General features: G+C 42.3%; 3 protein-coding genes across 4 annotated transcripts in view; 1 reads left to right on the top strand and 2 right to left on the bottom strand.

Annotated features, from left to right (window-relative positions):
• Positions 1 to 3577: 3577 nt before the first annotated feature.
• Positions 3578 to 13649, bottom strand: jade3 (jade family PHD finger 3). The gene is made up of 12 exons (XM_053431257.1): positions 13238 to 13649; positions 10374 to 10449; positions 9933 to 9992; positions 9755 to 9837; positions 9489 to 9646; positions 9211 to 9401; positions 8804 to 9015; positions 7634 to 7801; positions 7409 to 7525; positions 6444 to 6902; positions 5388 to 5505; positions 3578 to 5291 (listed from the first exon to the last, which is right to left on the bottom strand). Exons 3-12 carry the CDS (start codon positions 9979 to 9981, stop codon positions 4501 to 4503), a joined length of 2346 nt encoding a protein of 781 aa, XP_053287232.1. The 5' UTR covers positions 9982 to 9992; positions 10374 to 10449; positions 13238 to 13649; the 3' UTR covers positions 3578 to 4500.
• A 1087-nt stretch (positions 13650 to 14736) lies between these two features.
• Positions 14737 to 19964, bottom strand: rp2 (RP2 activator of ARL3 GTPase). The gene is made up of 5 exons (XM_053430854.1): positions 19700 to 19964; positions 17356 to 18024; positions 16604 to 16718; positions 15726 to 15811; positions 14737 to 15634 (listed from the first exon to the last, which is right to left on the bottom strand). Exons 1-5 carry the CDS (start codon positions 19859 to 19861, stop codon positions 15551 to 15553), a joined length of 1116 nt encoding a protein of 371 aa, XP_053286829.1. The 5' UTR covers positions 19862 to 19964; the 3' UTR covers positions 14737 to 15550.
• Positions 19965 to 22220: 2256 nt separating this feature from the next.
• slc9a7 (solute carrier family 9 member 7) overlaps positions 22221 to 25039 on the top strand; it is a 31248-nt gene continuing 28429 nt past the window's right edge. Inside the window, exon 1 of one of the 2 annotated variants that reach the window (XM_053429902.1) lies at positions 22221 to 23045. In XM_053429902.1, coding sequence (XP_053285877.1) covers positions 22766 to 23045 — 280 coding nt within the window. In that variant the 5' untranslated portion in view covers positions 22221 to 22765. The remainder of the gene's footprint in view (positions 23046 to 25039) is intronic. The other variant, XM_053429903.1, reaches the window with a different exon arrangement.

The following is a 25039-nucleotide window of genomic DNA, read 5'->3' on the forward strand; positions in this document are numbered from 1 at the left end:
TCAAATTACTAATTCAAACCAAACTTACCTGACAAATTGACACTTGGGCATACATCAGTGTGATACAATTAATTTGAAGTGTACTTTTTAGTTTAGTCCATGTCCTACTAACATGAAGGAGTTGGGATTTGTGACCTGTGCTCCAGCCAGTATTTTTTGACATGTGCACTTATTTACTTATTTACTTATTTTACAATTTCATAAAGTCATCAAACCCTCATCAGACCACTGAAGGCAGGGTACAAACTGGACACACACACACACACACCTCTGTATGTGCGATATGTGAAAAGAGGTCATAACAAGACATACAGTAGCTTTGCTTTATGAGGTGAAAGAGTTTGAACTGCTGACCTGCATTATCAAATATTTGTTCTCCCTACAGGCAGGACTATACACCCTTTGTATCTGCAAATTCCAGCCAGAGTCAGATGTGGTCACTTTTTCTAGATCTGCAAATATCTAAAAGATATCTGTTTGATTGAAGAATTTCAACAGACATCTACATCCTAATCTGAGGTTAACCTTTGTGCTAAAACAGACTTCCCAGAAACTGATAATCTGCTTGTTTGTGATCATTCAGCTTGTTCAGGTCTTGCTCAGCTTTTCCAGTTTGTCAATAAACCCTGAAACAGCACTAACCAGTGTGCTGAAGCAAACCAGACAAACTGATGAGTATCATTAGTACAAGTACATGTGAAAGTAAACACATTATTGTGTTTTTGACGGCTGTGGAGGTGGTCCCTGCATACAAGTACCTGGGTGTCACACTGGACAATAAACTGGACTAGTCCACCAACACAGAGGCCGTCTACAAGAAGGGCCTGAGCCGGCTTTATTTCCTGAGGAGGCTCAGGTCCTTCAATGTCTGCAACAAGATGCTGCAGATGTTCTATAAGTCTGTTGTGGCGAGCACCATCTTCTTTGCTGTGGTGTCCTGGGGTGCGGGCATCAAGGCTAAGGACGCCAACAAACTGAAAAAACTGAATAGGAAGGCAGAGTCTGTGGTTGGCTCTAAGCTTGTCACCCTGGAGGAGGTGGTAGAGGACAGGATGCTGGCAAAACTGCTGGCAATCATGGACAATCCCTCTCACCCCCTCCACAAAACACTGGACAAGCTAAGGAGCAGCTTCAGCCCCAGACTCATTCTACCCCGCTGCTCTAAGGAACGATACAGGAAATCGTTCCTCCCAACCGCAATGACACTATACAACTCATCTACCTCTGTCAGAGCCACCATCACAGAACTGCACTAAACATACCTGTCTCAATTCATCATTTTATACAATAATATTGTCTTTTGCACACTCTGTCTACATATTCTTACACTCACAGTATATTATATTATCTATTGTATCGCCAAATACTTATATTTATACCCGTACTATATATCATATATTATATCATACTCTTTGTATATTCTTTGTATATATAAGTCTATATACACATATTTTATTTATACATGTGTACATGTTATTATTATTATATTTTACTATTACTATTATTATATATACTGTTGCTGCTATTATTACTATATACTGCTATTATATTGGTATAATTACTATCATATATAAATATATATTATATACTATATATACTGTACAGTTTTTTATATACTGTCTAACAATAACATTACCATCATATCATCAGTACTATTACCATCATCTGCCACTGCACCTTATCTACCTATTTTATCTTGTGTTTCTGTTTTTATTATCTCTACCGTAATATCTTATATTTTATATTTAATATTTTATTCTATTGTATTGTATTTTATTGTATTCAAATGTACCGGCTGCTATGACGACTTAATTTCCCCTCGGGGATGAATAAAGTAATCTATCTATCTATCTATCTATCTATCTAATGGCTGTTTTTCATTTAGTGTAAACACTTTCCTGGTGCTGTCACACTGACACACTTAAGGTGACAGAAAACCACAGGTATAACATGTAATAGCTTTGCCTGGCTACAAACTGTGCAGTTGCTATATTCGACACTGCCGACATTTAGCCAAACATCTAAATAACTAATAAAAATCATGAAATAATAAACAATGGAACTACTTCATGTAGCCTACCCTGCCTGTGTTTTTTGTCAGTAGTCATTCATTTATCTTGGTCTTCCTTCCTAATACCAGCCTTCTTAACAAATCCACTTTCATAAAATTCATCTATTTACACAAAGAACACAATTATTTAATTAACATTTTATTTGAAAACTTTACCTTCCAAAGGAGAAACATAACATAGCACGTTCAAATGCATGTGGGCCCTTATTTTGGGGTAAAAAAAAGTGTTGGATGTGAGTGTTGAATTGTGCACCTGTTTTACATTGACAATCCACGTCAGTCCTTGACTGTTTGTTTTGAGAAGGTGAACTGAACAAAAATGCATTGACAGTGTTAGTTGATGCTGCACAGGAGGAAAGTCACACACACACACAACGCAGTTGTGAAATGATTACATAGTGTAGGTCAGAGCTGAAAACCATGTTTCACTTCAGCATATAAAGTTTCTGGTTTACGGAACAAGTAGTGCGTCTACTTCTGGTAATGTTCACTGGCATGAACCTCCCTGCTCTCAGTTAGTGTTAGAGGTGAGGAAACCGATTCAGTTTCACCTACTTCCTCTTCCCTCATTTGAAAAGGTGATTTTACTCGACCTAGTTCTGAATGGTCAACTCAGGTGTAACACCCCCTTTGCAACTGTTTATTTCAACTGTGTTTATTGGTATATTTGAATTAATCTGTTACGTACTGACATTACAACTGAATTATGCCACGTGAATACTGCAGCTGGGTGCCAAACAAATACCACAAAATTGTTTTTGTGAAATATGCTAAGTCTTTTATTCTGTCATAGTTATGGTGTTGAATTATATTACATAACCAGACCTCCCTGCACCCATGATCACTCTGCTGTAATTCTTATTGCCACAATGGTTTAGAACATTGTGAGGTCAAAGTGACCTTTAACAAACAAATACTGAACCGCTCTCATCCTCGAGTCCAAGTGAACATTTGTGCCAAATTTGAAGAAATTCCATAATTGGCGTTCCTGAGATATCGCGTTCACAACAATGGGTCTTAGGGTCGGACAAAATGCAAACATGTCTCCACAGCTGTCGTTTGCATGGAGGCATAAGAACTGGTATTTGTTCTTCATCTATACAGCTTCTACTTTTGAGAGTTCTGAGGGATCGGGAGCCAATCGCAGCTGAGATTGGGAGAGATGAAGGATTCACCCTGACGTACAACATGGACAGGTCCCCAGAAGGTCACAGGGCCGACATACAGAGGCAAGCAACCATTCACCCCACACCTTCAAAGTACAGTCTCCAGTTAACCTAAGCTACAGCTGCATGTGTTTGGCAGGGGGATTGTGGTTGGAAGCTGAAGTGTCCAGAGTAATCCAATGTGACTCCAGTTTCTTGCTGTGAAATAGTAGTGCTAACTGCCGCACCACCATACTGCCCTGTGTGATCACGTCCTCTTTAAATCATAGTTTGGTCAACTTTTACAAGGTTTGTTATTTAGGCAGTTTTTGTACAGCTGTTTTTATAAAGTCACGGCTGCTTTAGAGACGTTCAGCTTTTTTTTATTAAATAAAATAAAGTTTTTTGTATTAAAAATTGGTTCATATTTGGCAAGCTCCTCAATTTTCAATAAAAATAATACAGTTGTGATAAAGGCTGATCATGTTACCATCTAAGGAAAGAGCTGTACTCAGTCTTTGCCTTTATTCATCCAGTTTCAAGTCATTCCCGATGGATGCAGTTATATTTTCTGGCATTTTCTCCCTTATAGGCAAGAACCTGATTGTTTTACCACCTGCAAAAACTGAAGGTTCTCACTGTGGGAAAGTGTAATCCTACACAAAAGGCATTCATGTTTAAGAATCACATGACTCCACTATTTAACGATTGTAAAGACCACCATGTCAGTCACCTTTGAGGAAAACAATGGAAACAGGTGGAGTAGATGCTGGAGTTCTCTACAGGATTCCCATTAGCCGTTTCAGTTTTAATATCTGGCCACAGTGACAGTGAAGGATCAATTAAGTGGAACATGTGTTTCAGTAACACAACATTTACATCCCAATTTGAACAACATATGTACAACAGTTTTAGTCAAAGGCAGATTGAGCCTGTGTACAGGGGAACAGGGCTGTTTAATACAAAATGTGATGCTGGCCACAAACAAAAGGCAAGCATGATAATCTCAGAAGACAGATTTGTTCCTGTTAAATCAACACTGTAACAGCTACGCTCTCGGTGAACTCTACTGGGCCGCTATCAACGACAACACCCGTCAAACATCTTCTGGTTCGAGCGAACAGCAACGTGAGCGCTGGGTCTTGGTCTGGTCCCTGATTGAAATGTGTTCAGAGAGGCAGCCTGGCACTTAGGAAGTCTGCCAGAGGGTCGGGAGACATCGGTGGCAGTGAGAAGAGTAAAAAAACTACAACAATAACAAAAAAAAGAAAGAAAACACAGCTGTCACCTTTGCATGGGGTGCCGGGAGCCCAGCGACTGTTTCCCCCGACTGACCCCTTCCCTTGGAGTGTCCACCTGCCGTTGGTGCCGCCCTTTGGCCTCTGGCTCTGAGTCACTGAGCTCCAGGTCGGGACAGTATCCGTCACTGTCCTGGTATGATCGCCCGCTTTTCACCTTGTGTTCAGACACGGGTTTAGCCCACAGTCGCTCCTTGGAAGACGCTTTGCGGGACAGTTTGTCAGAGGCCCTCAGGTCCTCTGTGGTCCGTACCAGGTTAATGGTTGCCTCTTTGAATGACCTGCCGAAGTGCTCTATGGCAGACTTACGAAAGCTGCTCTTGTCGTTTGAGGCGTCCTGGTGAATGGGAGTCTGGCAGGAGCTGTCCCTCTGGGCCGCAAACTTCTCTAGGCGGCCGTTAGACTTTGCTCGGTCTTGCTCCAGCTTGCCGTTGCTGTTGGACGAGTGGCCGTGGAGTGCAGCGTGTAGGGATAGCGGTTTGCCGGTTGGTTTAACAGGCAGCGTTGGGTTAATGGAGTGGCTCGAGGAAGCCAGTCGGCCGTTGGATCGCTCGTCTCGCCGGACACGGCCGTGCATTTGAGGTTTACCCTGACCAAGCCCCTCACCTGTGTATTCTGAAACATTACCCCTATTGTCCGGACACAATGGCCCATTACCAGATTTGGAACTGCAATGACCATTTCCAAGATTTGAAGCTTTGGGCATTTTTAGCTTTAGAGTAATCCGCGGAGGAGGACGGAACAGTGTACTCTCCACTGGGAATGAAGCAGGAAGGCCTTCGGATGACGGGAGACAAAACATGGCAGATCGGTTATTGGCGATCACAATATAATATTACCAAATAGATAACAATAACAAAAAAGGCATCTCACCAGCAGACTGCTCCTGGTTCATTAGCTGCAGATGCAAGTTAAACATCTGCTCTTGGGATTTACTCTGCAGCAGCTTCAGCTTCTCCCGCCGACTCACCATGTAACACAGATTCCTCACCTGCAGAACACGGACATGACGGCGTGTCAGGTGAAAAGGTTCATCACACGTGTTCATCATTTCATTTCCTTTCGTTTTTTTACAGGACTGCAACGGTTAATTGATTTAATCAATTCACTGTTAGTTGGCAACTAATTTCATGAACAACTAGTCAGGTCTGCTATGATGCACAGCACACACAGAGGCAACGTCCCCTGAGGTGGGTGGTAGTAAACCAGCCAATCCCGTGCCTTGTGAAGCTCACATTACGACGCCTTCTCTTCTCACAAGTAAGGGTTTGAAAAATGGTACAGTAGCACATAATCATTATATGAACCTGAAGAGAGAACTGTGAGAACATCTCCTCCTCCTCCCCCGATAGCAACTTAAGGGTTCATACCGCAGTAATGTTGTGTGGCTGTTTTTTCTCTTAAGCGTCTATAATGCCCTATGAAAACATTTATCTGGTTTTCAGATTTAGTTTTACAACTCCTTGTTGATATAATATAAGCTATAATTCTGTGTCATAATACACAAACAATTTGATTTGTAGCATCAGAAGTCAGCTCTGGAAAATCACTTTTTCAGTTTGTGAGTCTGAGCAAGACAGAAGCTTTAAGCTGTTTAGTGCACTGTGGCTGTATGGAGAGATTTCTGTGATGGATATATTTATCAATAAAATTGATAAAATATATAGAATATGCAAACTCTACTGCTCAGCATCTACCATAGTAAAATGTGATTTCTGAGTTAATAGAATAAAATGTGAATTACAAGCACATAATCTGTCAGCCTCCTTGAAAACAAAAAACCCATTAGGAATAGGCAAACTATAGGATGAATAAAATTAAGACAACAAATAGAGTGTGAACAGAGAAATGTCCTAGACTAAGCAGAAAAAGAGCTGAGACTCAGCACTCCAGAGAACAACACACTGCAGTGAGAAATAAAGCACCCACCCTCTCTAAATCCTGTCGCAAGTGCATGAACATCCGCATGCGTGTGTGGATGCTGTCCTCCTGAGGCTGCAGCACCAGGTTCTCCTCCTCCTCTTTAGGGGGCAGCAGAGCTTTGTTAAAGCTCCCTTTCCTCTTCAGTTTCCAGTAATGGTAGATGAAGTCCACCAAGCGCTGAGAGAGCCCGAGGGCCCGCGCCAGCTCGTCCGGCTGGATCAGACTGTAAAACTCCTCCTCCAGCTCATGTAGTCTCTGCGCCCGCTGGCCCACCTTCACCACCTCTATGGGGGGTTTGGAGCGTGCCGGGCTCAGGCTGGCCTCCCCAGGTTTGCATTTGCTGTGCTTGAGGCAGAAAGACTTGAACTTGACCTCATCCCCTTCGTCCAAGATGGTCTTCATCTCCAGGCTGTGCTCGAAGGCACATGTCACATGGAAAGGAGTGGTGCAGTTCTTTACAGAGCACTGCGATCGGAGGGGAAATAATGGTTATTTAAAGAAAACCAATGTTCCGTTCATTACTTGAGTTACCATGATTTGGTTTGTCTTTGCCTGTATATGTCGGAAATTCGGAAATCTCATTATTTAAAAAAAATGTTTGTGTTGCAATGAAACTTTAAACAAGATAAAGTGTCGAAATTAGATGGAGAAAAGTAAAAATGCACAAGTTTTGTTTACACACGTTTACATGGAGACTTGTTTTCCACTGTATTTGAATGAATTGCTACAACTGCAATGTCCTCGAAGGATTAAGCAACCAACTTCTTGGAGAAGTGGAATTTATGTAAAGGCTTACTTTTTTACACTTTGCACACAGCCAGTATTAAAACCAAGTAAGTGGCCATCACCTCCAGCTGCTCCCACAGAGAAACCACGGCTGGCAGCATAGAAAACTTACTTATAGCACCGTTAATGTTTACATTTACTGTGTTGTTCTGGTGACACCAATGAATGCATAGATTCACACTCACCTGGATACATGCACCGGTCTTCAGTTTACACAGACTGCAGATGAGAGACCAGCGGCTGGGTGGGATGTGGGAGACTTTGGTGATGGGCTCCATCCTCTCAGGACACGCGATGCTCACCTGCACGACAGCGAAACATTCAGTGTGGTCTGAGAATGTTGACGGTGTTATTAATGTAAAAACTGCCTAGTGAGGTCAAGAGGTCTCGCAGAGGAGACGGGCGTTTACCTCTGGTATCCACAGGGCACAGCTCACATGGGCCCACTTGGTGCCGGCACGTGTTGCCTTCATGGCACCGCCCTTCTGGGGACACAGAAGGCACTGCGGGTCGATGCCGAGGACGCACGTCCTACACAGCCAGTTTCCAACGGGCACTTTGACGATGCCGTAACAGGCCTGAGGAGAGAAGAGCAGGTTAGAACATTATGTGATTGACAGATTCATTGGTAACAACAGATGAATAAATACACTTAGATTTAGGTACTAACAATCATTGTTTTTCCTTTTAATGTTTGAATACTGCAATGGAGTAGTGCACGGGGGAAACTGTAAGGTCCTGGTCAGGCTCCAGTATTTCCATACTCCAGCAGCCAGGGTTATCATTTATACCAAGCCCATCTTCACTAGCCTCCGGTCGAGTCCTGCATACTTACTAGTGCACTCGCGCTCTTGTCCATAAAGCTGCTACCGTCCACACAGACCTCATAATTTTTTTTGCAGCTGTGTTCGTACATGAAAGTGCCATCAATAAAATTCTCTCTTGTCTTTCACTCCCTATTCTGTGTACATGTCGCTCAGAATTTATTACAAGTGAGAGTGACGTTTGTGTGCACCCACACTACCGATGTTAATGTTATTATTATTAATTATGATGGTCATTGTAATCAAGAGTTCCACTTAAGGATTTTTTGTAGTTTTACTACAGTGTACATAAGCACCGTTGAGAGAAAGCTATAACATATGGTGACATTAGGAACTATGCAATTCGCCAAAACATTTCTCTAAACAAATTCATAGAGCTTGGTGGAGGTAGCATTAAACAAATCCTCACATAATTAAGACCTTCCTAAACATATTTAAGACAAGGTACGAAACATCTTAACATACTTCAGACTAAAGGCCAATGTTTCAGATTATAGAATTGTAGAGTTTTTAAGACTTTTAAGTCCCAATTAAACTAATCTGGCTAAAAAATGTATATGCTGCGATATACTATGATGTCTGGTTTTGTGTGCATTTATAATTTTAAACATATTTTTAGCCGGCCTTTTGTCCACTCTTGAATACAAAGACAGTAGTGACTGGACCAGTATACATTCTGATAATATCCGATCAATCAAATGACCGAACTTGGAGCTCACGTGTGGCCTGAGTGCTGAAAGGTGTTTTCATGTTTACCTGGTGCACACAGATGTTGCACTTGTCACAGAACACCATGTCATTCCCCTCTTCGCTGTCCGGGGAGCGGCACACGTCGCAGATAACGTCCTCGTCGTACTCGATCCCCAGACCCTCCACTGTCTCGATGGCGTGCTTCATGTTGCCATGGCACTGCCTCTCCAGGGCTTCCAGGGTGCGCTCCATCGTCAGCTCATCTATGGGTTCCTCCCCTGGGAGACACACAGAGACAAAGCTCCACATGGTCAGAGAAAGCCTAGACTGTAAGAACATCATGATTCCAAATCTTAAAGCTCCTATTTGTGTCTCAGGGGGACAGATGTCTGCTGTTGTAGATGTGATCTATCACCGGGATTGTGCAAAGTGAATTTTAAGATGGATTATCCCTTTACAATCTCGCTCCTTACCCATGCGGTCAAGCTCTCGGTTGAGTGCGTGCAGCCAGTGAAGGTCCATGTCATCCAGATCGTAGCGACACATGGCCTCTGCCAGCTCCTTGATGTTGACATAACCTGGTTCAGTTGACTCCTGACAAGAGCACTGGATGTACTTCCTCTGGTGGGTGTACAGGACTTCCTTGGGCTTCTCCACAACAATCCTGAGCACAGACAACCCATTGCAAATCTGTCAGAAATGCAAGTATCTTCAAACAGTGATATAGTGTTTGGTAACAGTCAGTGTTTACCTGACACACGGCTCTGGGATGGTGTCTGGACTTGCAGGGACCTGGACTCCCTTCTCCCACTCCTGCTTCCAGGTGTCTGCCAGCAGGTAGTAGTCCTCTGGGGTCACATGGTGCGAGTCTGGCAGCTTCATGGCACTGATCAGGTCTTTTCTGAACACCTTTGGGAGGGGAGAGGGGAGGGGACGCGAGGCAGCACAGTCAGTCCAACACTGGTCATTACATTTAACAAACCCAGTATGCAGAGCTTGTTGTCGATGGGAACTTACTTCAGCCGGTTTCTTCGGGTTGGAGGCGGGGGTTTCAGGTTTGCCGCCATACTTGTTGGACGAGCAGAAGGAGGTTGAGGGACCTAAATGAAGAAAAAGAGATTTGATCAAATTGCAGAGGAGAAAATAAAATACAGCCAAGTTCAGGCTGTGGGGTCTTGAGGGGCAAATGACTCACTCTCATTGTCAGAACTGTCGCTGCTGCTTGAGGACCTGAGACGTTTCATCCTGTAACATCCTGCAGAGCACAAGAGATGACAGACTTTAAACACGGTTCAAAAGAAATTCATTTAAGATGGAATAAAATGAATTTGTTCAATTCAAGTAAAGCCGTTTTAAGACATGAACTCTTCAAATCCCATTTGAAGAATTCAGCAGGAGATTTATTAGGGTCAGTCATGTTCACAACAAAAGGGGTTGAGTCTGGGCCCAGGAGTCAGGACTTGACGTTTACATTTTGCTGAGGGAATCAAATGTTAATCTGGAAAATGTCCAGAGCAACTAACTCGGATGTTTGCCCCCTCTGGAGAGTTTCAGATGTCCTGAGTTCAGTACATGTCTGAAAGCATCTTATTAATTTCAAATTGCTACAGGAGGTGGAGAAAAGATAATTACTCACCATAAATTTCAAGTTGAAAAGCATGCTAGTGGTTTCCTCTGATAGAAAATAAACCCTTAACTGCTCAACTCCCTTCCTGCAAAGAAGAAATATAAGAGTCACATAAGCAAATATGTTTGCATGTAAACAATAAGCATGTGTTCTGTCTACATTGTCATATTAGGGTTAGGCCCAAAGACCTTGGAATAAAATATGCCAATATTCTAACCCACTAACAATATCAGCGAATAATTCAAATAAAATTCAGCAGCTAAATTCCTTAGTTGTCTTTCTTTCAAGTCCACAGTTTGAACCATGAATGTTTAAAGGAAATTCAACGTGGTGTAGCCCCCAATACAGGACACTGTTTCAACAGACAGGACATGCCTCACATTCCTAATGAGGACAGGAGGGGTGGGAGAGGGAATAAAGCCAATCCCGCTCCATATCATAGTCTACATAAATGTTTAAGATGTTTGTAGGTGAAAATGTTATGCTATTTTTAAGAACAAGTCACACAGCACAGACACAGTGCAGCAAACTGTGTTGCAGTAACCATTAGACCAGGGACCTGCCATTGACAGATGCCTGGTCTGAATACACTGAGCTCTGTGTGATAGAGTACTGAAGAGCGCCTTAATCCAAAAATGGACACAATTATATTAAATAGATGCCAATTACTTTCCTGGCAATCAAAATAATCAATATGCTGGCAAATCTTTTCTTCAGCTCTAATCCAGAGATGATGCAGGACTAGAGAGAACCTCATGAGAATTAATATTTAGACAAATCAGAATCAGTGTTTTCAGAAGACAAAATTAATCTGAAACCTTTTGACATTTGATTATGTGTCAAAGTGATTTAAAAAGTTAAATCAAACATTATTGGTTTCATACAGCTTTTTAAGCTTTTAGATTTATATAATTGTGAAGTGAATATGTTTCGATTTTGGACGGTTGCTCAGACAAAACCAGCAAGTGAAGACGTCACCTTGGGAGAAAGAATATTGGGGCCACTTACAAAGGAGAAAACAGTCATAATATTATGAAAATAAAATTGTAAATTTTGGACCTTGTGTCATTTTAGACGTGGGTATGAGAGGATTAGCCTGTCTGCGTTTAAATGACGAACGTGGAGCATCTTGTTAAGTTATACTTTAAAAAATATTTACTTATATTATAAGTATCAGGACTTGCCAACCAATTGTGCAAGAAACTGTGTCTATTCTGAAGAAAGAACCAAAGAGACTTAATGAAATTGTCTCAGTTTTGTAGAGCAGGTAAGTTTAGGTAGTGGTTGACTGATCTGTGAGCTATTTAAATGGATTTTGTAGTTTCTCTGGAACCAGATAAAATGAGAGTAGGAGTCTGGGGAGGATGGGTTCTCCCTGCTGCCTATTTTCTATAAAACTACCCTTGTAATATTACGACTAAACTCTTAATATTATGACAATATTCTCAAATTTCTGAATTATTTTCTTCAATCTGGGCCCGATACACTGTTGTAGGCTTCGACACTGGATAATGATTTTTTTTAATCTTCAGGAGGTAACTGGACTTGCTTGTGTTTCATAAAGACGTTTAACAGTTATTATGTTAAACGACTCTCAAGATAGACAGCACCCTACAGTGGTTAAAGACCAGACACCATTTGTCAAGCTGCTTTTAGACAACCACTGAACTCTGAATTATCTCCTGAAGGTCCGTATGTGAGAACGCAAAAGTGAGAGGCTCCGGAGTTTCTCCCAACAGTCCTCTAATAAAAACTCTGGATACTATCCAATTTTTTCAAGAGAGCTTTTGGTGATACGGCTTGACACCGGTGAGATGTGCTATTCACAAAAACACATGATCTCCGCAACGGCAATAATACAAAACCTCCCACCACAGAACGCAGCAGAGACTTCTGTGTTATTGTTAACGTGTTTGAGCGAATAATCTGTGTGACAGGCAACCACCACAGAAAGTGCAGACCCAATTGTGATGACATCCTCCAGAGTTCATGTCTGAGAGCTACTTGCCTTTTTCCATTTCTAGCATTTCCTCATTTTGCAGACCTGGAGGGGCCTGCCCTTGTTACATCTACATTTGGCACCAGGAAAACAATATATCATCAAAGTGTGGTGGGTCTCTTGTCTGTTCAAACTGTATACAGCTGTCATGTAATCAAAGAAAGACTTGGATGGTAGAGAGAGTTAAACATGGCAGTTCATCCATGTTTTTGTTGCCTGACTAAGCTCTTTCTGCTCTTAACCCCCATCACACTGAAGAGAAACAAGAAGCTCAGAGTCTGAGATGATGTGGAGCTCAGTGCATGTCTGAGAGCAGCTGTAAAGTGACTGCAGGCTGTGATGTAACATGCACGGAAATGACGTCACAGCGCTCCAAAAGCGCTGATTTGAGTTAACGGGATCATCCACTGTGGTCTCCTGTGTGTTTTATATGGCATGTAATGTGCTAGCATGTAGCGGCTAGCCGTGGCTATATTGTTAGCTGCAGCTACACGCAGATCGAGGGCTTTGAATGAACTAACGCCGAGCGGCTGCCCTGCCCAAAGAGCCTGGTTGGCGCCAAACAAACACACACACAGGCCTGGAGCGGGCTACACTGCAGACTGTGGAGAAATCAAACATGGGCGCCACCACCATACAAAGATGTCACTTCCTAGAGGCAGCAGGACGGAGGTTTGAGAAGCTGCTTCAAAGTCTAATGTAGAGAGAGCCATCACACACACGTCCACACTGAGGCAGGGTCTAGTGAAAGCAGACAGTGGTAGTAGTGGGAGCAGGAGGCCCCGTGGCCTGGATAAAGCATCCAGGGCAAATCCTGGCACAGGGAGCCCCGCTGGACACACGGGCATATTGTTCACATCCCTCCGTGTCTTACCTCCGGTACACGCGCTGCTGTCCGCTTCGGTTCCGCCACGTCCACCCGCGCACACACACACACAGTCTGCAAACTGGGTCTCTGCTCCTGGCTGCGGGTTCAATGATGGTTTTTGTGTGTCCCCCTGACTGGGAATCTCCAGAGCTGCGATCTGTCCTCCTCCACCACCACGGCACAACGGCTCTATTGTACCGCGCGTTCCGCCGGGTCCTAAACCCCGCCGAGTTCCCTCCATCCTGGGGACGCTCAATTTGTCCACCGGCGTCCACCTCTATCCACGCACACAGTGGGAACAAAGACAACAATCTAGTCCCAACCAATGAAAACAGGGCAACCAGGGGTGGATATGTCATCTTATTGTAAAGACGACATAAACCTTTCTCAAGAGCCACTCCTAAAGGGAATACAAATCTACATATGTAGTATATAGATAAAAAGCATAAGGGTCACGCCAGTACGTTTAAATAATGATATGATTAGAGTTATAAGTTATACAAGTGTTTGTTATATGTCAAATAATATATATATATATGTTCTGCTTCCAAACATGAAAGAGAGCCTGTGGTTGTCATAAAAACTCAAAAGGTGTTGTTTGTCCAGTCGGGGATACTGTAAAAACAATGGCGACCTCCGCAGAGAGGACCTCCTCTCAATTTAAATATAAAGTATTTCAATTTAAAGGGGCTTTTTTAGGGTAAAGAAAACAATTAGTACAATTAAGATGAAACACTAGTGAAAACATCATTACATATATTTTATATTCAATTCCTGCCAATAGAACCACTTTTCCTAAATCTTACACACTGGGCGTTGACCTGAACTAAAGATGATGTCCCTGATAACTTATTTTATCGAAGAAGCAGATCTCGACTATTTTGTAGTGTTTGTTAATGATCAATTTGTTTCATGAATGCAGTCTTTATTTATCTCCAAAATTATACATGGAATTACACCATGGCAGACATTTTACATGCAGTATAAAAAACAACTGTACCAACCCCCCCTGCCTGCCCCATTAAATGCAACACTGAGGCTGATATATATTTACCACACAGTCACTGTTGTTTTAGTCTGCAGTTTGATATTTCAGGCCAATATTTAGCCTTACCTACATCTGCAACGTGCTGAATGTGTTCTGTTCTTAATATACGATTAGACGACAAGACTGCAGCACAGACTGGGCGAGGTCAAGCTGCAGGCTGTGCGACCTAGAATGTTTGTAGTGAGTCAAACGATGAAATGTTGTTAAAAAAGGTGGCAGTAAAATAGCTGAAGTGAAAGGTGCAAAACTGTGATACACTGGAAGAGGCCGCATTTGTTAATTCAAGATTCCATGACTCACACTTCACATTTAAAAATGCTCAAATCTTTAAGCAGTTGGCTTCTATTGCAACACAGAGGAAAGTTTATATCTAATCTGATGAGTGATGATCCTAAAGCTAGAAATACAGTAATGTACAGTGAGACATGCAGTAACTGGAGTAACTCAGAAAGACAGATTGACTATATATTGACTGATGTTTATCAGTCTACAACCATTATCAATGATTTATTTCATACATAACAGCACTGAAGTCGTCATGAGGACACTTTTTCTAAAAATGTCGATGGAGAACATTAAATTGTTTCTATACAAAAACATTGAGTGGAGTATAAAACAAATGTTACAAAGATTGTTTTTCTAAACTAATAACATAAGTTGCCTACATCAAAACTCAGCATTTATACAACTTTAACATAACTCACATTCAATTGATCTGAATTCAAGATACACTCAAGCTCTTCAAAATTCAGCTTTGGCCTTCTCACCTACACAGCGAGTTTCAAATGTACACACCTTAAAACAGAGAAAAGTTCACAATCTAAACCATATACACAAATAAATCCTTACAGGAAATAAAAATATGATTTATTATTACAAATATTTCCCCTCAGGCTTGTGCTCATGTTTTGTAACTGTGTCAACGGTTAAAGACAGTAATGAAAAAAACAAATGCTTAAATGCTTGAATCCGATTTACAGCAAAGAACTACATTCACAATCGATAAAAGCAACAGGCTTATCAAATACATTCATAGAAATATAAATATTCACAGCACTCGTAGCAACTAATGGATATTAAGTGGTTTACAGCAAATCTTTTTGGATGATAAGAGACTGAATCTAGTCCTTAATAATTACCATTCCTACCTATCATTTTTAAAAGAGGCAAATAGTCCCAACACCACTGGCATTCAACCAGATCTGGGTAGCAGGTGGTTAAGAAAATAAGATTCAGAGAATGACCAGCAGTTTGTTCGATATTTCTATAATTCACAAGCCCATCTGCATGTCTGCAAAATTGAAGAAGTTGTCCACATCTCGAGAGGATGTGTTTTTGTTATCAGAGACAAAAACCTGCGGGGGAAAAAGAAACACAACTTACTCTAAGTTCTTGAAAATATTTTTAACCGGTAAAAGACAGATGCCACAAAGAAAGTGTAATTACCTTGGTGCCACTGAACATTTCATTTGCGATGTTCTTGCAGGCCTCCACAACTCCGTCACCATTCAGCTCCAGGGCGATCACAGGGCCTTTTGTGGTAAGATATGAAAGTCAAAACCCTACAGCACAACAACAGGGCAGCAACTACAACTCTACAGTTACCTTCACACTACAGCTAAATACATGTCTCCCTCCTCTTTACAAAAGTCCAGTTACATTGACACACACTTTGGTTATGAAACAGTAACCGCTTACCAGGGAAATGGGGATCGTGAACAATTCCAGTCCTCATAAACATATTCAAATACTGATTTAACTGATTTCAGCAGTGCTTACCAAATGGGCACTGGGAAACTGGTAGTCAGCAGTATTAATAATACAAATCATGTGAGTGTGAAGCAATGGTAAATGGCTCTATTTAAGGCATTTTAAGATATGCTGTGGATGTGTCACTGTGTTCTGCTTTAATATGTGTTGCATCATTTGAGATAATGCATTTCCTGTGGAAAATTGGTGTAAATTATGAAATGCTGAAAGGCTTTGCTGAGACGAGGTGAAAAATAATAAAAAGGTAACCATTTTACACCTCCAAGATGCAAGAAATGTGAAATGACAACTTTATAAGCCTGCAATACTTATTGCAGAAAAAGTTGAATGTTTCAAAAAATATGAGGAGTTGATGTAAGAAAATGAGATCGAGAATGTCCTGAACAAGATGAAAGTTTGGATGTTGGAGGAGTTGAAACCAGTTGGAAAACGCTGAGGTTGTTCGTGACTGAACCAGCCTAAAAATGTGAACCAAACAATGTACACAAGAAGAGAAGTAATAACTAAAGAGGAAAAACCAGTGTGGCCCATGTGCCAGCATTCACACGAATTACCTTTGGTGATCCACTCCACGAGATCCTCTGCACTGTGTTGGAAGACTCTTTTCACGTCTTCAGGTCGCATTGAGACTTCCTTTGTCTGGATCAGCACAAAACCTTTAGTAGACGCCTGTTCGAATTAGATTTTAGAAAGGGAGGTTAGATAACAAAGGTTGTAGTGAACCATCAAGCATGTGAAAAATCCTCCACGTCAACACGCAGAGTGACAGTGTCTTGCAGACTCCGCATGTTATTCCAGTCTCATGCTTATGTGACGGAACACATAACTCAAATACTCGAATAACATACAGCCATCTTAGCAAGTTAGCTAAAACAAAGAAATGATATTACTCTGAACACTGATAGGATACTGATGACATAAAAAAGATTCATGTTTACACATACCTGACTGGATTTGACAGATAACCATCTTCAGATTGAGATGAATCCACAACCAGTGGAGGTGAAGCTTGATTAGATTTCCTCACTATTTTACTTCATTTATGGTTCTGTGGTAAACTTTCGTTCCTTCTACAATGCTGCAAGTGTGATAGTTGCACAACAACCTTTTCCAACATGACTGACTTTACCTAAACCTGTCTTAATATCAGTAAGTAATCTCTTAAACCCTGGGTGGTGCTCCTGGTGACAGGCATACAGCCACCGCCCTTTTACCTCTCACATTCAAATACAAATAAAGACTTCTCCATTTAAACAACACCTCATAATCAGGTGTTAAATTAAGCGAAACTTCCTCACTCTCTCACCTCATCGATCAGTTTGCGGGAATTTGCAGTGCTGTACTCCCCAGCGAAGAAGACAAACAGGCAGGACTCTTCACTGGCCTTACGTCTCCCTCCCTTTGTTAAAGGCACAATGCTGCGAGTGGGGTCAGCCGAGATTCGCACTGATTTGAACTCAGACTCGGTATCTGGTGCTGGTACAAAATCCAGAACCGCTGAAGTCTCTGGCAACAGGCTCCAGTTGTTCTCGCCGGACACTGGCGTGAAGTCGTGGATGTTGCTCCAGTTGTTGTTGAATATGCTGAGACCCGCGTCCTTGAAGTGGAAGGCCAGCTCCGGATAGAAATACTGAAAGCAGCCAAACTTCATGCCTGTGGACGACTCGATGATGGGCTGAGTGGCACAGCACAAGAAAACCTCCATCTTTTTACAGTCCCGTGTGCGAAACTGCTGACAGGCCACCACGCACTTGATGTCTTTACAGTCTCTGAAAAACACGCTGCCCTTGATAGGTCCAAGAAAAATGCGGCAATTGACACAGTCATCGATGGTGATGGTCGCCGAGTGGTCAAACACGTATATGTTGCAGTTCTCACAATCTTGGATGACAAACTGTTGCCCATTCAATTTGTCAGGGAGTCGGCCCACTGTGACATCTTTGAGACCTGTCAGCATGTAGTCTTTGGGATCAACCTATGTGAGGAGAAAAGTGACCAGATGAGTATTTAAACAATACATTTAGAGATGCACAACATTTCGGATCTACACCACAATACACCTTATTGACAAGAACTCTTGAATCCCGTTGTCTTTCCAAGTTGATATCTTCATCGGTGTCTTCTACGTCTATGGCACAATTTTTTCTTTTGACGTCTATTTTTCCCTCCAGTTTTGCATCTGCTGCATAAGAACCGTCACCGTTGTGCCAACCCGCTAGTGGGGAACTCCCTGGTTAATAGGCCACTGAATTCTCAGATGGGCTCATTTGGAGACTCGGCAGAGTATTTATTGGAAGGACCAACTCTGGAGATGGTTTGGAGCATCCGATCGTACATTTGCTTTTTTCTCATACAGCCCCTTCAGATAATTTCAGTAGAATATCTGGAGATCAGTGCACGTCTGAAAGCAACTTTTGAGCGACAACATTTCTGACACACTTGTATCTGATAGATTCCCACCTCTATCATCCAACTCTACTTTTCCATGAAACATTGGACATTTAAGCTTTTAAGACACACCTACATAATGATGAATTTGTGATCTTTCATAAAACTGTTAAGCATTCCATATATGAGTATTATTTACCAAGCAACGGTAAACCAACATGGCAAAATGTTTTATCTAAATAAAAATGCTGATATGGGTTGATTATCGATAATTATTACCACGATAAATGTGACATTTAACCCTGTTAAGTTGAAGGTCATGTGGTTCAAGTTTTTTATCATGCGAATGTGAACACGGTAAACGATGAAATGAAATGTTTTGGACGAGAAGGACAGATCAGCTCAGCAGAGCAATAATTGAATCTAAATTAAAAAAGTAAAAGAAGCTTAATATAAAAAAGTCACGTACAACACTTTAAAACTATATACAGGATGCAGTTTAACATTCGAGGATGCAAATGTAGGAACCAAAGTGACAGCTGTAAACTGTAAGTGTTAATTATTGCAAACAAGTTGTTGAGCTATGCTGTGACTCAAATGGTGGAGTATTTCAAAAGTGCAACAAGCAGTGAGTCAAAACGGAAGTTGAACCACCGCTTGGTTAACGCCTGTGAGTGCGGTCAGCTGTACAACGGCGAGCTACACAACTTTGTGTAGTAATCCGATAACGAGATAACTCTGGACACGAAATGTGAGGGAGAGACAGGGAGCGGGCGTTGAGCCGAAAACTCAGGTGTCGTCAACACACAACGAGCCTCGAGTGCATCCCCTGGCTAGTTAGGTAACATGGAACTGAATGTCACGCGACTATGTGTCGTGATACCGCGCAGTCAATCTCAGCTGGTGGAGGTTTATCTCTGCAGCGCCAAGGAAAAATAGTCAGAAACACCTACATCGCCATTATTGAACGCTACAGGTGGTAACAGGAGGGTCACTGACACCCGGGGAGAATAACAGGGCGCAGGGCAGCTTCCATTTAATGATGTCTCATTTAAAAATAACCTAAATCTTCATGTAGCCGCAGGTTTAAGGTGTAAAAGAAGTTAGCGAACTGTGGAGAACGAGTATCAGCTACCTGGAGGCGAGAGAGAGCTCAAGTTAAAGGCTGTAGAGCTGAACAGAAAACCACAGGTTAGCATCTAAAACCAGAACCTGCCACAGCCCTCCCAGTATGAGCTTCCTGTTCCAGTGAGCTCGGTTACCTTCTCTCTCTTGTCCCAGCTGTACTGCTTCGGAGCCTCGTCGGTGTTGTTGCCAAGGGGAACCGCGTTGCCCGTCGTCGCAGTGTCGACGGTGGTGGTTGTCGGCGTCAGATCCTCTTTATCCGACTTCCGTTTGGACTTCTTGGAAAAGAAACAGCCCATGTTGACTCGTGCAGCGGCGACCGGCTGAGGTGCGTTCTCTCGCCGTAACGTTTGCTCCGCGAACACGAGAACTGTGGCACTGACGCTTCCGAGCACTTCAGTTGACCAGATTTTTTTTTTAGCTTCCCGTTTCCCCAGCTTCACCTCACCATCCAATCAGCGCCGAGGTGGTCATTACCACAGCCAATCAGCGAGCCCGGAGGAGTGACGGGATCACGTAGGAGATGTGTGCACCCATGAGGCATTTATGTAAAAACCTTAAAAAACCGATTGCTTTAAACTGTGTTAGCTTCATCTTATTCCAATGCGTGTGTATGGACATAAAGTTAAAGATACACATTCAAAATGTCTATTGTCTAAGTTGAATCAGATGGGATGACTCCGTCTGACATATGTGACAACATTATAGCTGCTATTCAAATACATTGACTTTGCATACAAACTGATATCAATTAATCTAATGCATTTAGGTAAAATACAATGACACGTACCAGATTATAAAGTAGAGTGCTTTCAACGTAGACTGACCTCTAACCCCACGCATTCGTGAGCCAGGAGCAGGTGTAATCGAGTAGTTATTGATTAAACAGATGAGCCTGAATGCACCGCCATCTGCACATTGTTGCTTTCATCCCAAAAATGACTTTGTACACACTGCAGCGCATGGAAGATGTGTTATACAAAATAATAACATAAAGAGAATTAATTAAATGAGTGAAATAGTGCTAAATCATATACTGTATGATTGTAAAAGTTAGTAAATATTCGATGATATATGGACATTGTTTTACACTCCAGCCAAGTTTATAACCAGAAATAAGTTTGAAATCTAATTAGAAAAAAATATATAATTGTGCACAAGAAAAAACACAACAACTAACACGAAACCCATTTAAACCAGACAGATTAGCTTGCAATTTAAGCCACTAGGACACTCTAATAATAGGTAATCCCCCATCCTGCCTCTGTAAGAGGTCCTCTGAAGCCTGGCCTTTCCGCTACATGCTCATTTTTAACTCTGTATAACCATAAAATCATTATGTGACTGTGAATTTTGGACTATAAAGCATTTATGCAGCTGGACTTGTAGAGTAAGAATAAGGTTAGAAGGGGAAATAGCAAAGTGACAGGATTAGGTATCAAATCAGAGATACACAGGGTTAGGGTTCGAGACGAGTGTTGCTTATAAAGCAGATGTTTTACCAATCACAGAGATGATATGCCATCTGGTGCACTGTGGGCTTACTGGCATCAAATGAATTGTCTGTTGCATCAGATTTTAAATAACTGGTAAAGATTCTCCCTCCTCTCCCATCTGCAGCGCTTTCTTTCTCACCAGTGAGCATTAGAGGCGATGGTGTTCTCACTGAGAACATTTACAGCTTGCAAAATGACACCAGAGCAGTCTATTAAACCGGTGTCAAAACAGCGACACCTGTGTTGTAGTACATGAGGGGCACGGCTGGATTAACCTGTTAGGGGCCTTTGGACCTTCTGACCATCCCTCCCTCCCAAAAACCTCCTTATGACATATACTCAGCCACTGTGGACTGTGTCCTATCACCTCGAAAAAGTCCCCAGCTCACAGTCAGTCCTTGTTTTAGTAGAATTTTATTAAAGGACACATCATGTGAATACAATCTAAACCAAAATTCATTAAATTGCCATTGAAGCTGGAGAAACAGAAACATTGTGACAGAGATACTCAGTTAAAGTTACAGGGTGTGCAAGTAGTTCCCCTAAAACTGAATGTACACTAGTAAACTGCCGGTTTTAAACCTTACGGGCTATTCACCTGTACTATAATATACTGTCACTTTTTATCATTGGTGTGCCGGAGGTTGTTTGCAGAGTTGATGTTAATAAACGTTTTGTTCATCCTTCCTGGTTTATCTGCAGTGAAGATTTTATAGCGAATTTTTTTCATGAAATGTGGTGAAAGATAAATAATTTTATTTTCAAAATGATCCTACGGGCAACATTTTAGCTTGAGAATATGTATGTGTTTCAGAAAAATAAAGCAAAACAATATGATGCAATGTGGCCAACAGTAACAGCTTTAATATCCTGTAGCTTAGCTCTCCTGTAGCTTTGTTGTGGTCTCTAACAGCTCCTCAGGGAAATATCTGAGTCTTTAGCGTCTAAATGCTCTGCTATGCCTAACAGCTATTTGTCAACTGTCAGTCATTTGGTGCTGGGAAGGAATTCATACAATGGGTTTGCTAATAACAATGTGTTAAATGAACACATGCAGCTGCCAGTTACTGGACAACAGTTTGATTGAGGAAGTGAAAATGAGCCAGAAGATTAGAGTTGTGTCCTTAAAAATCTAAATATTAACCTGATGGAAGAGTTATACAATGGGTGCAACTTTATATTTGGGGCCCACAGAAAAGGTCTTCTTTAAAATCATTTCTCTGATTCCAAGTTAGACCCCTCTAACTTTGCCCCCCTGGTGAAAACCGACCTCTCACCCACTGCTATCACCACAGCTATAGGCCACACTATCCACAGCGGATATTTCCTCCTACTTCTCTTGCAAAACGGCTGACTTTTTAAGTCCCAGCATAGACCTTGTGAATTTCCTGTTTTGAAGAGAGACTCATGCACTGAACTGCACCATCATCAGAATCCGGGGACGATGACTCAGGAGGCTGAGATCGGTGGACTTCGGTGGCTGCATCCTGGTGTGATTCGCTCTCCTCCACAGGGGCAGCGCAGTCTCAGCTTCCTCGTCCTCTCGCACCGCGCAGTGTGCCTTTAAAAGGTTGAACCCGCCGGTCCACAGATCGTGAGCCCCGGACTGCTTCCCCCTGCTCGGTTCAGCTGTGTATACCTGTCCGCAGTGACATGGCATAGCGGCTGTGAGGAGCAGCAGCAGCAGCAGGAGCATCATCCTGCACCATGGACGCGCTACGACAGCCGAGGCGCAGCGCAGCCTGCGTGGCGCTGGACGCGATGGTGCCCGCCTGGATCTTACTGAACACGGTGTCCGGACTGAATGCGCAGGGCGACGGAATGGAAGAACTCACCACCGAGAAGGAGGCTGAGGAAAGTCACCGACAGGACAGCGTCAATTTGCTGACATTCATTCTGCTGCTGACCTTAACCATCCTCACCATATGGCTCTTCAAGCACAGACGGGTCCGATTCCTCCACGAAACCGGGCTGGCAATGATTTACGGTGAGGTCGCGTGATGAATACACAAACACGAGCACTCACTTTCCCCTTCACAACTACCGCCACCACCAGCAGCTCCCCGCAGGCTTTGCATGATTCAGGCTGTCCTGTGGTGCTCGTGCAGAGGCTGCTCAGGGACCGTGAGTCTGATTCAAGTCTCAAGAAACGGACCCGCCTCCGCATTTCCAGCGGCTCACACGGCTCCGTCTTAACTGGGCCACAGCTCGTTTCTAGTAGGTGCTCTGGGCTGTTGTCGACTCAACAACGCAGTCTGACTGACCTGGAGTCAGCCGCCTGACACGTGAAGGCCTTCACACAATGTCTGTGCTGCACTAAATGAAATTACAGTGGCCTTCAAGTATTTTATATGGTTTAACCTCCACTGAATTAAAAAAAACAATATTATATACTGTCCCAAAACAGTTTTTCTATGAATAACAGCTTCAACAGCCAAATGCTTGACTACTAACTCCCTTTTTAGCTCTGTTTTGGTCTCTACCAGAAACTCTCATTCATTTGGTTATGATAAAAGTCGTCTTTGGTGCATCTTTAAAGGTTCAGTGTGTACAATTTAGTGACATCTAGTGGTTAAGTTGCATATTCCCTCCCCTTCCAAACATGATAGAGAACCTGTTGGTCAGTTGAAATAAAAACTCAAAAGGTGTTTAGTTTGTCCAGTCGGGGCTACTGTAAAAAACATGGCGACCTCCGTAGAGAGGACCCACTCCCGTTGGAAATATAAAGTGTTTCAATATAAAGGGCTCTTTCTAGGGTAAAACATCAGGTCGTGAAATTGAGCCAGAGGTACAAAGTCGTGGCATTTAAATAAAAAATAATGAGCTAATGAGCTGAATCAGTCCATAGAGCTGAAGGGAATTGATGTTTTCGATTTCATGTAGAAAATCTTCCTGTGAAATGCTTTATAGAGATGGCATATTGATGTGGGCCACCTCAGGCAACAATGCAGCACTTGTGGCCCGGACAAAATGCATGTGAGCCTAAAGTTGCACACTTGAGAAATAGCAAATTTGGCCCAAATATCCAGAAACAAAAGTGGGCCTTCTTTGCCAAATATGCAGGGCTCTATGGAAGGTGAATCTAAAACCTAATGTCACCCGTGCATGGTAAATGGGGATTATGGCCTAAATAGCACAAAACGAATTTATTTCACCTTTGGTACATTTAGTTGACATGTGGTATTGCTCTGGGTTGACAGTGTTGCAGTGAGACATTGTCTGGGGTCAAACAACATTGCTATGTGGGTCTCTTAACAGAGCAATGGGGAAATCACAGGGACGGTTACAGGAGGAAAAAAAGAAGTACATATTTTGCATGCATTGTAGGTATCCACCCTCAAAATGTATTATTTGTGAAGATTGCACTCAATACTCTCAGCACCATATTGCCCATATTCCCACCATCGTCTCAGTTTGTTAAAGACTAGAATTATAGTATCAAAGCAGCCGAATGCTGAGTTTTTCTATAAATATCCATCACTGTGGTGGGTTGTCATCAGCTGCATATATACCTGTGCCAGTGAGTTCATTACATTTATTTCTACAGGGACTTGCTACATAAAGTACAGGACATTCCCTGGACAGACTAATGCAGCATATGCGGCACAATGTGTACACTATAAGCACATTTGGACACAACAGAGGCTGGTCCACTTTCCTAGCAGATACATTCAGAGAAAACTCCTCAATCAACAAACCAAAGGGTGACTAAATGACCCGATCAGTCTGAACCCACGGCAACAGCGTGCACCAAGTCGTGCTAAGCTAAACCGCTTCAGATTAACAGGGAGAACTTTAGTAGTTCTGTTTTTCTTCGTAGTTTATCAAAATGATCCCAGTCAGTCGATGCTGCAAATCATTAACTTATTAATACTCACTTAACTCGAGATCTCGAATGGAAAAAGTCAGAGTTTGATATTTTTTTTTAGTATGTTTAGAAAAAAAAAGGCTGTTCTTTGGAAATTAGTTCCCAGTTGTTGT

This window comes from Pleuronectes platessa, chromosome 9 (genome assembly GCF_947347685.1).
Source record: "Pleuronectes platessa chromosome 9, fPlePla1.1, whole genome shotgun sequence".
NCBI lineage: Eukaryota > Metazoa > Chordata > Actinopteri > Pleuronectiformes > Pleuronectidae > Pleuronectes > Pleuronectes platessa.